The sequence below is a fragment of the Miniopterus natalensis genome, chromosome 19 (genome assembly GCF_054644295.1).
Source record: "Miniopterus natalensis isolate mMinNat1 chromosome 19, mMinNat1.hap1, whole genome shotgun sequence".
NCBI lineage: Eukaryota > Metazoa > Chordata > Mammalia > Chiroptera > Miniopteridae > Miniopterus > Miniopterus natalensis.
Genome location: NC_142099.1, coordinates 13,050,709 through 13,063,091, shown reverse-complemented (window position 1 = coordinate 13,063,091; position 12,383 = coordinate 13,050,709). Strand labels below are relative to the sequence as shown.

Genomic DNA, 12,383 nt, shown 5'->3' with positions numbered 1-12,383 from the left:
TAGAATCTTAAGTTGTATTCTAATAAATATGCTAGCAACAGATAATTGAGACAGCCATCTCATTTTATCAAGTTCTGAACCATTCAATTATTTGTCAGTGGGCTTTCCCATTTTAAATATTAACTAATACATAGTTTTAACTTCTGAAAATATTTGAAGAGTGTATGTAAAACAGATGCCTATCTGTAGAGCTTTAGTAATGTATATTATATCAGAAAGATTTTATAAAATTTCTGGATGTATTGCAGTAGCCAGTATAGGCTGCTTGCCCTCCTGAAGATGGTTAACCTTGAAATGTAACTTTAAATAAACATTATTCCAAGAAAACCATGTTTTTGCTTAATTTAATCACCTTCATAAAAATAAAAAATAAAAATAATTTCTGTGTTAACAACTATAGCAGAAATGGTCAAAATTTTCATTTGTAATCATTGTTAATGAAATGTATAAACAAATCATGATTGAACATAACCATACCTGATCTTAATTTTTTTCTCAGTTCATTTTTAGAGCTCCCCTATTATGCTTTAATTCCCAAATAAAACAGAAACAGTGATGTTGTATTCTGTCTCCTTGGCCATCTTCTTCCTGAGTAGACAGTTGTTGCATTTGTCACCGCCCCTGATGAGGCATCAGAGTGTGGCTTTGTTTTTGTTTTTATTGTTTGGCGTTTATATAGATGCCCTCATCCCATCCATGGGATTTGATGCTGTAGTCTGTTGTGAAGCTTAAAAACTGTGTATTTTGTTAAAATCTATTTTTTTAACCTCCATGATTTTGATGCTCAGTCATGGCCAAAAATCACCATTGGAAGCTAGTATTTAGAAATTTGCGAATAAATTCATTTGAGATTCTAGCAGAAGGCTATAGCGTTGAGTCTTTCGGTATCAAATTTTACCAAGTATGGGTAAAATTGTTTCGGTATCAAAACATCCATTGAACGTTTATATAAATTGCCACCAGGTGGTACAAGTGCCTATTGTTTTTCCCCATCTGTGTTAACAGAAAAGGAAGTTTGCATTGAGAAATGTTCACCTCACCACCACCGCCACCCAAGCAACTGAATAATGGTTTTCAGAATTCAGGGTGAACACCAGGGGGTTTGGGTGTTGAGTGTTGGATTCAGACCTTGTGAGAAGCCAAGATGTATGTAATGGAATAGATTCTTGCTACATATCAGGTGTGTTGCTAAACAAATGCTTTTCATACTGCGTTATCCTGCCTTAATCCCCCACAACTCAGTGAGCCTGCCAGGTGGCAGCCTCATTTTTTAGATAAGGACACTGGTACCCGGGGCAATCAAATAACTTGTCCTGGGTCAGTCACGCAATAAGCGGAAGAGCCCAGAGAGCAGCCCGGTCTAATTCTAGAGTGACTGTGAACTGCTACCCCTCTACTTGCCCTTTGAGAGAGGGACCTGGCCTGGGGAATTCTTCACTTCGGATGCGAATATAAGTGGGCAGACTTGGGCGAGGAGTAGTGAACTAGCCACCTTGTTTCAGTTAGCAAGTGAAAAATGAAGTTCAGAAAACAAACCATTCGCAAAAGCCAAGAAGTTCAAGCAACCCAAACGTCCATGGGTAGATGGGTGGGTGAGCGAAATGCGGTACATACATACATACGATGGAATATTATTTGGCCTTAAAAAAGGAATGAAATTCTGACACATGCTGCAACATGGGTGAATCTTGAGGATATTCTGCTAAGTGAAATAACCCAGTTACAAAAAGACAAATACTGTACAGTTCCACTTATGTGAGGTACCTAGAGAACTGAAATTCATAGAAATAGCCGGTAGAATGGTGGTTGCCAGCACCTGGGAAAGGGCGGAAATAGGGAGTGAGTTCAGTAGAGCCTCAGCTTTGCAAGATGAAAACTTTTTGAGGTTGTTTACACAACAATGTGAATCTACTTAACACTACTGAACTTTATACTTAGAAATGGTTAAGATGGTAAATTATACGTTACGTGTCTTTTCCGGCAGTTAAAATGGAATGCCAGCCTATTCTCTTCCCATGAGAATGTCTAGCAGAAGGGACACCCAGGTTGCCAGATGTGACCCTGTGCTCTCTCCCCATGGAAGAGCCTGTGGACTTGAGGCAGGGGGCAGAAACTGGGTTTAGGGATCCATGTCCACCCCCAGGATGCCCCTGGGCTGGGTCTGGCAGGTCATGTCCATGGCCTAGGTACCCTTTCTCCTGCTTGGGAGAGAGGCTCCTCCCATGGGCCTGGGTAGTCTGAAGTCCTGAGAGACCATTCAAGCTCTGACCATCACATGTGATTATATATTAAGGAGATTCACTTTGAGACATGTAGATTATCATTTCCAGATTACTCCCCCCCACTTGTGAATCACTGTATGAGTCACTGTATCATCTTGATTCAAACCTAAAATGTCCTACGTGACATTTTTTTTAATGATTCAGACTGCCTTCTGATTTATGTGCAAAGATAAATAGGATTACTAGTTTGGATTAATTTCAGGGAAGATACATTACTTGTGTATGTAAAAGCCAATTAGCTTATCAAGGTATTAATTAGTGTGCTGCTGATAAGTGAGAATTGTGGTTTACATTAAAGGATGGTTAAGAAAGGTGGGTTTCTATTCACTTTGGATTATTTTAAATGTACATATGGCCGGGCCGGGCCGGGCGTGGCTCAGCGGTTGAGCGTCGACCTAGGATCCAGGCGATCGGGGTTCGATTCCCAGTCAGGGCACATGCCCGGGTTGCGGGCTCGATCCCCAGTCGGGGGCATGCAGTGACTCTCTCATCATTGATGTTTCTCTCTCTCTCTCTCTCCCTCTCCTTTCCTCCCTCTGAAATCAATAAAGATATATTTAAAAATAAAATAAAATCCTTGCACTTTTTAAACTGGAGAATGTCAAGGCTTTTTAAAGATTAATATAATGAATCATTCTGTGCCTGGCTTCAACAATTACTGCCTCAGAGCCAATTTTGTTTTATCTATGATCCCCACCTACTTCTTGCACTTTTTAATAAACAATTTTTATAGGCAATACAACATGGTTGAACTATTCCAAAATGGGATAATTGTTTAATAAAAAGCTTACTTTAATTATAAAAATATACACTCTCATGAAAAAGTATAAATATGCATAAAAGAAAAAGGAAGGAACAAATCTGGTCCTTAGTGACTTCCTAATGCTCTTAGAATGTTGCAAAATTGCTCGACGTGGTCCATGTCCAAGGCAGGCCTCCCTCCCCCTCTCCCACCCCTCCCGGCAGCCCTTCGCCAGCCTCTCCCTGTGCAGCACCCTCCACCTGGAACCCTCTTCCATCCTCACTCTCCCTATTTCTGTCCCCCCCTTCCTCGAGCCCCTAGACAGGTTAGTCATTTGCTCCCAGGGACAGCATTTGCTCGCTGGCTGCGCTGCCAGCGTCTTGAGGGAGTGATTGGATGCTCCTGTGTCCCACAGCCAGCACCGTGTTCCAGTCAACGTTCCCGCCAGACGACCAGCACTCACAGAGGATGGGATAAGGTCTTTATCTACCTATGGTGATAGATAAAGCACAGCTGGAGGATTTCAAGGAAATTTGTTAAAGGAAGCAGCACCAAACCGTTCGCGCAGAGCTCACGTGGGCCGATGCAGATGGAGCGCAAGTGGCCTGACTCGGCTTCTGATCGAGGATCATTAGGTGGAGGAACTGGTTGTGTCCCTCCCTTTGCAACCCGTCTGCTTGGTGGCCGCCTATTATGTGAGCGGTGCTGGGGCCCGGCTGCCTCAGGGCCAGGCGTGGGAGCCCCGGGACATGCCTGTGTGCGCCCAGACTCCCAGGGCGCAGATTCCAGCCCCTTCCCACACTGACAGGAGTCTAGGTCCATCTCCCTCCCAGGGTGAGTGGGCCAGGCCCCTACCCACGGTAGGGTGAGGGCACCTAGCCCGGGAAAGGTTTGGGAAGAGAGGCCCACCCAGGTAGTCACCAGTGGCTGAGGGGCCACATGGCAGGGCAAAGAGCACTGGCTTTGGAGTCAGGTATCCCCAGGTTTGGAGTCCAGTTCAGCCTCTTAAGTAGCTCGGGCATCTTGCGCCACTATCGTGACCAATGTGAGCCTCAGTGGCCTCATCTGCAAACAGGTGAAAACACCTTCCAGCATCATTAGGATGAGAAAGAGCATCCTGTTTGTAAAACACCTGGTGGAGGGGCCACAAATGGCAGCCATGATTTTTAGCTAATTTTCAAGGAACACCTCTCTATCAAAAAGGGTTCTGTGGACATCTAGGTAACCAGAAGGGCCAGCGGTGTAGCTCTTCGCTGCCCACAGATTTTGTTTCCCGGTTAATGCCCACAGTGACACGCTGCTGTAGAATCTTACCTCCAGCCCTGAGGGCCCAGCAGAGAGACCCCCAAAGCCGCCTGCACAGCAGGCTAACCTGTGAAGCTTACAGTCCTGCAGACCGACCCCACTATTGCAATTCAGAGGGACCTGTCCGCAGAAATGATCCACTTAAGTACGCCAAGTCCTGAAGCACGCGGCCCTCTGCACCCACCTCATCACAGAAACCCGCACGGTTCATAGTCACACTCGGGGGTCATCACGACCTTCCTCAGAACCATCTGGGGGCTTATTTAATTTTCCGGGGTCCGCGTTGGACTGGAATCCCTGCTGATGTGGTGGTTGTGTTGGACGCGAATCTTTGTGCCCTGCCGGGTGCTCCTGCTGCCCACGTGAGTGGAGAAAGACGCCTCCCTCTCCAGCGTGGCCCTCCAGCACGTCCCACCTACATGGCTCATCACTGCAAAACGCTATTGTGCAGCACGTACATTTAAAAACCACGGCGGGGTGGGTGAGAGGGGTGAAGGGGTAAAAAGGTACACATTTCCGATTATAAAATGAACAAATCACAGGGGTGCAATGGGCAGCATGACAGCTGTAATTAATAATAGTGTATTGCACATTTGAAAGTAGCCAGGAGGGTACTCTGGAAAGTTCTCATCACAAGAAAAAAAAATTTCTACTCACAATGCCTGGTGACGGATGTTACCTGGACTTACTATGCAGTATATACAAACATGCACCATTATGTCGTACACCTGAAACTAATAGGACGTTGTGTCAATTACACCTCTGTAAAATCAAAACAAAAAAAGCAAAATCAAATTAAAACCCAAGTAAAATATGATTGTCCTCCCAATAAATTCCATTCTTCAAAAAAAACATAATGAAATATTAAAACGCAGCATCCCATGACTCAGTACACTATTTTCCTGTGGACATTGGGCAGCTTTATTAAGCAATTTGAAATTATCTTGGATAAAATACCCTTGATTAAGTGTTACATACACCTATAGTAGGAGTGCGTCACGATTTTACTGAAAACCTGTTTTATTCATGTTTTGGATTGTCACCTAAAACTGTTAGTATGGAATATGACACGGCCGAGGTATTGCTGATGCTATTTTGTTTTGCTTTGTTTTTTAAATGACGTACATCTGCAGAAGACAGGAACTTTCATACGGAAACTAGGGGTTGGTCAGTATTTGAAGGATGGTGCAGGGCACACTGTCATGGCCGGTGACTGTTTAAGCAACAGGTCACGCCGCAAGCCCGCCTGGCCACCCCCCTGCCCGAGAGGCTGCGGAGTCCCAGCCCGGCCCCGCACACGCAGTGTAAGGCCCCGACTGCTCACCCCTGCTGCCCACTTCCTGCCGCCAGTCTGTCCTCACGGGTACGGAGAAAGGCTTGTCTCCTGTGCCTCAATAAATAAGGTGACTGCTTTCCTAAGTGGCTGTTCCAATAACTGAGTGTTCCTTACCGTGCTCTACAAGAGTCACCATCTGCTCTCCAAAATTCTGGAAACATCACTGTCACCATGTCATCCTACCAGTGACACCGTGGAGACGAGGGAGGCACCTTCTTCCATTTCCTGCTCCTTAGGCCCACTCCTGCCACCCTCCGAGTGGCCCACACAGCCTAGCCGCCACGGGGGACACCAGTTTCCTGTTCCCTTTCTACAAGACAGGGGCCAACCTCAAAAAAGATCCTCAAGGAGACAGCAGGTCCAGTAGCTCTCCTCTCCCGGGCGGTCACGCTGAGGGGGGGAGAGCACAGTGAGGCCTCACACTTCAATTTTCAGTCTGAGTTACACAATTTCCAGGCTTCCCTGCAGTTTCCTCCTCTCGAGCCCTGAGCTGTTTACACCAAGCAGCCTCCTGATGGCCTCCGTCTGTCTAGAACATGTAGGACGGCTGTGGTCCAAGTGTGTCCCGTCTAAGAACCTTTACAACAGGGGACTGATTTAGGCTGTCTGAGGATCAAGAGCGCAGGGTTACCTTTGTGACACCGTTAACACGCCCCTGTCCAAGAAACAGTCTTCTGGTAACAGCCCTTCCTTTTCCTTCCCCACACGTCCATCAGCTGGCAGACACGGCAGAAACGCCCACGCCGCTCCCAGAAACCCCAGGGCTCATTTTGGGAAATACTTTCATAATTAGTGTCCTTTGAGAAACTGCTACTTATTTCTTAAACTAATCTGGTTTTTTCCAGAGACAATTTCATCCTGCACTAAGAATGGTCCCACTTAATGTTAAACCCATCTTTCCTCACTCCCCTCATTAATCAGGCAAATCTTCTCTTTAAATGATCCAGGTGCCCAAAGCATAATTACATCTCAAGCATAGTTTTAGAAATTATTTATTTCAAACATTTACAATTTTCACTTTAAATGCAAAATAGCTGATAAAAAGAAAAAACATTGAAAAACATATACTGACCCTTGCCCCATATACAGACATTAGCCTTTGCTTTTTGCTTTTAAGAAATTAGGTAAAAAATAAAAACAAACTTAAAACTATTATTTCTCTCCAAAAGAAAAAAGTTGAGGTATTTATTTAACAGATGTGTGATCTCCATCCAAAAATGGTTTCTCTGCTAATTAACAGCCTTGCTACAAGCTGTCCCAATCCCTTCCTTCTAAAGCAGATCTTCGTTGAGCATATGTTCATAAAACTGACAATGTTCCTTAATAATCAAGGTTGCAAAATAATAGTGAATGTCAACCGTAATTGAAAAAAATAAAAATTAGCAAGTAAAAAAAAATCATTAAGGTTGCCATAGAAACACACTGGCGCTAGCACCAGACCACACAGAGGATATGATGTTGGAAGGACCTTTAGGGGACGCTCAGGAACATCTGGCGCAGAACCTGAGCCAGCTGGCCTTCCAGCCACAGCCCCACTGCCTGCATGGGAAAGCTGGGTTCCGTGCTCATGGTCTGAAGGACCAACAGTTGCCCCTGCTTCTCCAAATTAAGATAAATTTCTCACCATCTCCACCTGGAGCTGGATGCCAGACTCCTCCCCAGCTGAGCCAACTTTAGCAATATAGCTCAGCACCAGGGCAAGACGTTCCTGAACATTCTGCAGGAAACACACAAGCCACGGTCACTCCCCATCTGCTCCACTGGGTTCTGTTCGCCACCAGGTGGGCTCCCGCCCCAGTCCCAGCAGCAGATTCCACACCTTGAAAAGGTGTTCCCTGCACCCCACCCCTCTCCCCAGGAGAGCAGGGAAATGGATGCAAAGTGAGCCCAGAGCCTGGCAGAAAACCCCAGGGGCTCGGGCTCCATCAGAGCAAAGGCCTCTCTGAGTTACCAATGGCTTTGTAGACACAGCCAAAGCTACTCCCTTGACATTTGAAAAAATAATTTATTAATGCTACAAGGATTAATGACCACTTTAGTTTAGACCTTGAACCAGCATATTTTTAACTTCTCCAACCCAGCAGGATAAGTTGTCGTGCTTAATATAAATGGTCACCATCCCAACATTTCACATCTGGCTGTATGGCAGATTGCTACAGGTATTAGGCGAGGAGCATCCTTGTTGAGGATAAAAAGGCAGCTCATGAGCTGCAGAAACACAGGTAAGAACGACCTGTGGTTGAAACACATGGTCGCTGACCATAGATTCAAGGGCAGAGAAAGCTTAGGGTGTGTACCTGTGTACACTGAGCAAAGCCCACGCCCCAGAGGAGACAAATACTTTTCCTTCATTTACACTAGCTTATAAAATGTAACGGGGGGGGGGGGGGGGAAACAAAACTCTCTTCAATACCAAAAAAAAAAAGCAGTTCCGTTACAATAATAACGAAAGCAATAACAATTGGAGATCAAAGCTACCTAGCTCTCAGTGATCATGAGCTATCTGGATTTCATATCTTCCACTAGCATGTCTCCTCCCAGCTTTGGTAATATTACATGTGGTTAAAACCTTATAAAGAGTTTAAGAACCGTGGGCAGAATCACCCTTTCTCATGCAGAGTTTCATTTTTTTATATTTCCCTTTAACAGCATTTTTGCTGTTTTCAAAGAAACTTTATAGAAGAAAAAACACACACACCTGCCAGACTTCTGTCAACTTAAGAGAGTTGCCTAAAGCGGCAATGGGGTCTGAAACTTGACAGACTAAGCCAGCAATGAAAATCACTACTTGCCCAAGATAGTAACAGTTTGAACCCAGCCAACAGTGACTAAAACACGGTCATGTTCACCCTTTGGCACCTGTCTGGTGCAGGTGGTTATTTTTCTACAAGGGTAGACTACCAGAGGAGTTTGTGGTCTGGTAAATTTTTGGTCCGTGGTTACACAACTGATTTTAATCACGCCTTTGTTCTGGGACAGCAGGTGATCCTTGAGGGTACTGGTCTGGGCACCCGCCCATCGCTGCCTTTCCAAAGCCCGGACACAAAAGTGAGCTGAAGTGGGTGAGTCTCCGAGTCACGGCCAGACATTTAGCTGGAACTTCAGTACTAGCTGAACTGAATCAAATTCAAGGAACAAAATAAAAAGAGGAAGGCACGAGGGGGTTTCTGAATGAATCTCCCGCCCTCTGAGAGCCAGGCCGAGGCTGCCGGGGGCGGGGGTTTTCAGCGGACCCTGTTCCGCAGGGGTGGGAGGCCAGCTTCCCAGCACCGCCGCGGGATCTGGACGCATGTCCGCCGCCGCCGCTAGGGGGAGCAGTAACAAGCCGCCTTTCCCCTGACTTAGAGAAGCAGCAGGCAATTTTTTTCACTTTTGAAGACAAAAAACAAAATTTAGAATGAAACCAGTCTCCTCTCTAACAGGGGAAAATAATTTTCTCTCCTCCCTTTTCACTTGACTCGGTTTTGGGCCAAACAAATAACTGTGCTTCTCCCCAAGTTATTTATGTACTAACCCACCGCTAGTAAGGGATCTTCCACCCTCTCAAGAAAAAAGTCAGCAGTTCTTTAAAAACCAAGTTGAAATACATTCTTGCCCGGCTCTTCTGCCTTTTCACAGGAGTATCTTCTTCCCTCATTACTCAGGCTCAGGTAAAAAGAAAACAAACAAGGCTGGAGGCAAACATGTTGATCCCACCAATGGCGGGAGCCCTCCCCGGATGCCAGTTCTCCTTTTGGGGGGCTGGGCACAAGAAGAACGGGGGATATTGGTTTTCAGAGGCTCCGTCTCACGCAGCTCCATTACTGTGAGTGGAGACCCTGTCCCCACACCCCTACTTCCTCTCTGCTGCTCTCCTCCTAAGTCCTGGGGTCCAGAGAGGGAAACAGTTCGTGCAGTTGCTTCTGGATTCAGCAGATGCCTGGGGTTTACATTCACATTTAGCAAAATGCTACTGAGGAACTAATTGCAATCTCACTTCAAGCCATCTGGTCCTGAGATACTATTTGCCTTCCCCCTCAGCTGTTTCCCCAGGGTGGGGAGGAGAGGCGGTCAAGAGCTTCCACAGCCTGAGTGATTGAAGAAAAGCCGTCCTCAGGCCACGCAAAACTGAACTTGGAAGGCACTTGAGTTTCAAGAGTATGAGTTAGAAGATGAAGCTGTGCAGTGGGCCAGGAGATAGGCGACCGGGGGTCTCTGGCTGGAAATCCATCCCACCTCCTGAGAGTGTGGCTTGTGGAGCTGTGTCATGTGTGCAGGTGGCCGGCAGCTTGTCCACTCGAAGCCCAGGGCCTGAGGCCTCCGCGGACGCCTGGCCCTGCCCACCTGAGTGTCCAGTGGACTCTTGACACTGCTATCTGCACAGGGCTTTAAGCAGGGCTTTGGGCAAGAGTGGTTCGAAAACTCAACCTCTTCCTTTTGACCAAGAGCAGCAAACCTGTTTTCACCCAGCGCAGAACCTTCCATGAGGTTCTGTAACAGTGAGGCCAGAGGCCCCACGCACCTGAGATGAGCTGAAGTGACAGTGAGAAGCCAGCTTGTACTTGGCCAACGGCACGATTCAGCAGGTCTGATACCCCAGCCTGCCAGGAGCCACCCAGCTGGCTACTGGGGGAAGAAGTAGTCTCTGTTGCTGATGTCATAAGGGCTCTGTGGGCGTCGGCTGTCCCTCAAGGTGTTGTCTGACCCAAGGCTGCTGGGGGACACCGGCGGGGAGATGAGAGGAACGAGCACTGGCGTGGGCTTGGGCCTCTCAGGGACCAGCTGTCCCAAAGAATAAGGCGGGTGCATGCTGGTCTTGCCTTCTTTCAGAGCCTGCAGCTTCCACATCTTCTTGAACCTGCGCAGACACACACAGACAAACCACACAGATGTTTAGTGCCCCCTGTGATGCACCTGAGTGAAGAACACCAACAGCTGGCCGCCCTGTTGCCTGGCAGCCCCAGGTGTCAGCTCTAAAGAGTGACAGCTCCTCATTCCATCACCTGTTCTTTATCACCAGGAGCGCCACGATACCCTGGGGGGGGGGTGCAGAAACATCCCAAGAGAATAGATACGTATTGTTTACAAGTTTACAAATGGAGAAACTGAGGCACACATGGCCATGAGTGTCCCTTTGTAGCACTGAGAACTTAATTCATCCCGTTCCAGAGGCTGCCCGGAGGCACACACCATCAGCCCCAAATCCACTCACTTAAAAGAGTCGGAGAGAATATTCTTTTGATGGGGAAGGAAATGGGCCTCTCAGTGAAATTAAGGCTGGCGGGAGGCAGACCATTTGCAACTGCCATTTAACAGCAGGAAAAGGGCCACACTGCTCCCCGAACAGCCCTCCTATTCCTCCGGCTTACAAATTCCCATCCTCCCGGGTTCTCCCAACACCTCTGGGTCCACTGGCACCACCCTGGTGAGTTCTCATAGCTCAGCCGTGGGCACCACTTGGGCACAAGTGACTCATCTGACAGGAAAGTCGATGTTAAACAGGAAGGAGATAGACATCTCTCTGATCACAGCTTCGTTCACCCTGCTCAGCTCTGGGCCCAAAGCCATGGCTCAGTAACTGAGGAAAGTCACCTGACAGCCCCAAGAAAGATGAGGGGGTGATAGCGATCTTCAAAGGCGCAGTCAGGTCTCCTTCCTGCAGGGCCGTTTCACTGCGGGGCTGTGCGGCCGCTCATCTCCTCCCTCCTGCTTCCCACTTTGTTGCCTAGGAGCTTGTTGCGGGCCCACCCCACGGCGGGAGCAAGGTGGTCTCCCTCAGCCCCACCACTGTCAGCGCCTCCAGGAAGGGCCGGGAGGCGGCAGGGGAAACCAAAGTCAAAAACAAGGCCTGGGGATTTTCCTTGGGTTTCTTTTTCTATCGACAGGCTATTCCTGTCCTTGTTATGATAAATGATTGATACTTGGCTCCAAGTCTGCCATTGGCTCTTAGCCTTTTATCCAAATGGGATAAACAACCTATAGAATATTCCTGAGGGCTTCGCCAGGCCGGCACTAGGCAGGACGGGAGCCCAGCAGGACCTCACTGGAGCTCCGCTGGGTCCTGCCGGCCTGAGATCACGGAGGGCAGTCATTACACTCTGGATTCCAGAGTATGCAGACGCTCTGGCCAGGAAGCCTACTTCCAGGAATATGCTGTAAGGAAATAACCTAGCTATGGCAAAAAAAACCTATGCACAAAGATGTTTAACACTGCTTTTCATAAAAGCAAAGCAACAACCCAAATGCCCAGTAATAGGAGGTTGGTTAAATGAACTTGGGTACATTTGCCTAGTGGAGGAGTCTTCAGCTAAAGAAAGTGAGGCTCACAAAGAATTTGTAATAATGTGAAAAATGCTTTTTTATAATTAATACTAAAGTTAAAAGGCGGGAATTAGAGTTATAGATACAGAATAATCATGACTAAATAAAAGCAAACAAGAAACTATGCAGAGGAAAAAGACTCAGGAAATTCATTAACTATAAAGTGTTCTTGATCTGGGTACTGATAACATGGGTGTGTTGACCTTGTAAAAACTCATGTGCACGTATGACGTGTGCACTTTTCTGCATGTCTGACTTCTATCACGTTTACATTTTAAAAATTAACAGTGGCTGCCTTTGCAAAATGTATGCATTTTTTTCTTTTTTCTGTTTGTCAGTATTTACCAAACTGCCAGTATTTAGCAAATAATCATATATCACAATTTTTTTAAGTCTCTACTGATGTTACTTAACCAAT

General features: G+C 46.8%; 1 protein-coding gene across 1 annotated transcript in view; it reads right to left on the bottom strand.

The window, feature by feature from the left end:
* Nucleotides 1-10,244: 10,244 nt before the first annotated feature.
* IL6R (interleukin 6 receptor) overlaps nucleotides 10,245-12,383 on the bottom strand; it is a 32,271-nt gene continuing 30,132 nt past the window's right edge. Inside the window, exon 10 of the mRNA XM_087828172.1 lies at nucleotides 10,245-10,502. Within this exon, the coding sequence (XP_087684298.1) occupies nucleotides 10,268-10,502 (235 nt within the window). The 3' untranslated portion in view covers nucleotides 10,245-10,267. The remainder of the gene's footprint in view (nucleotides 10,503-12,383) is intronic.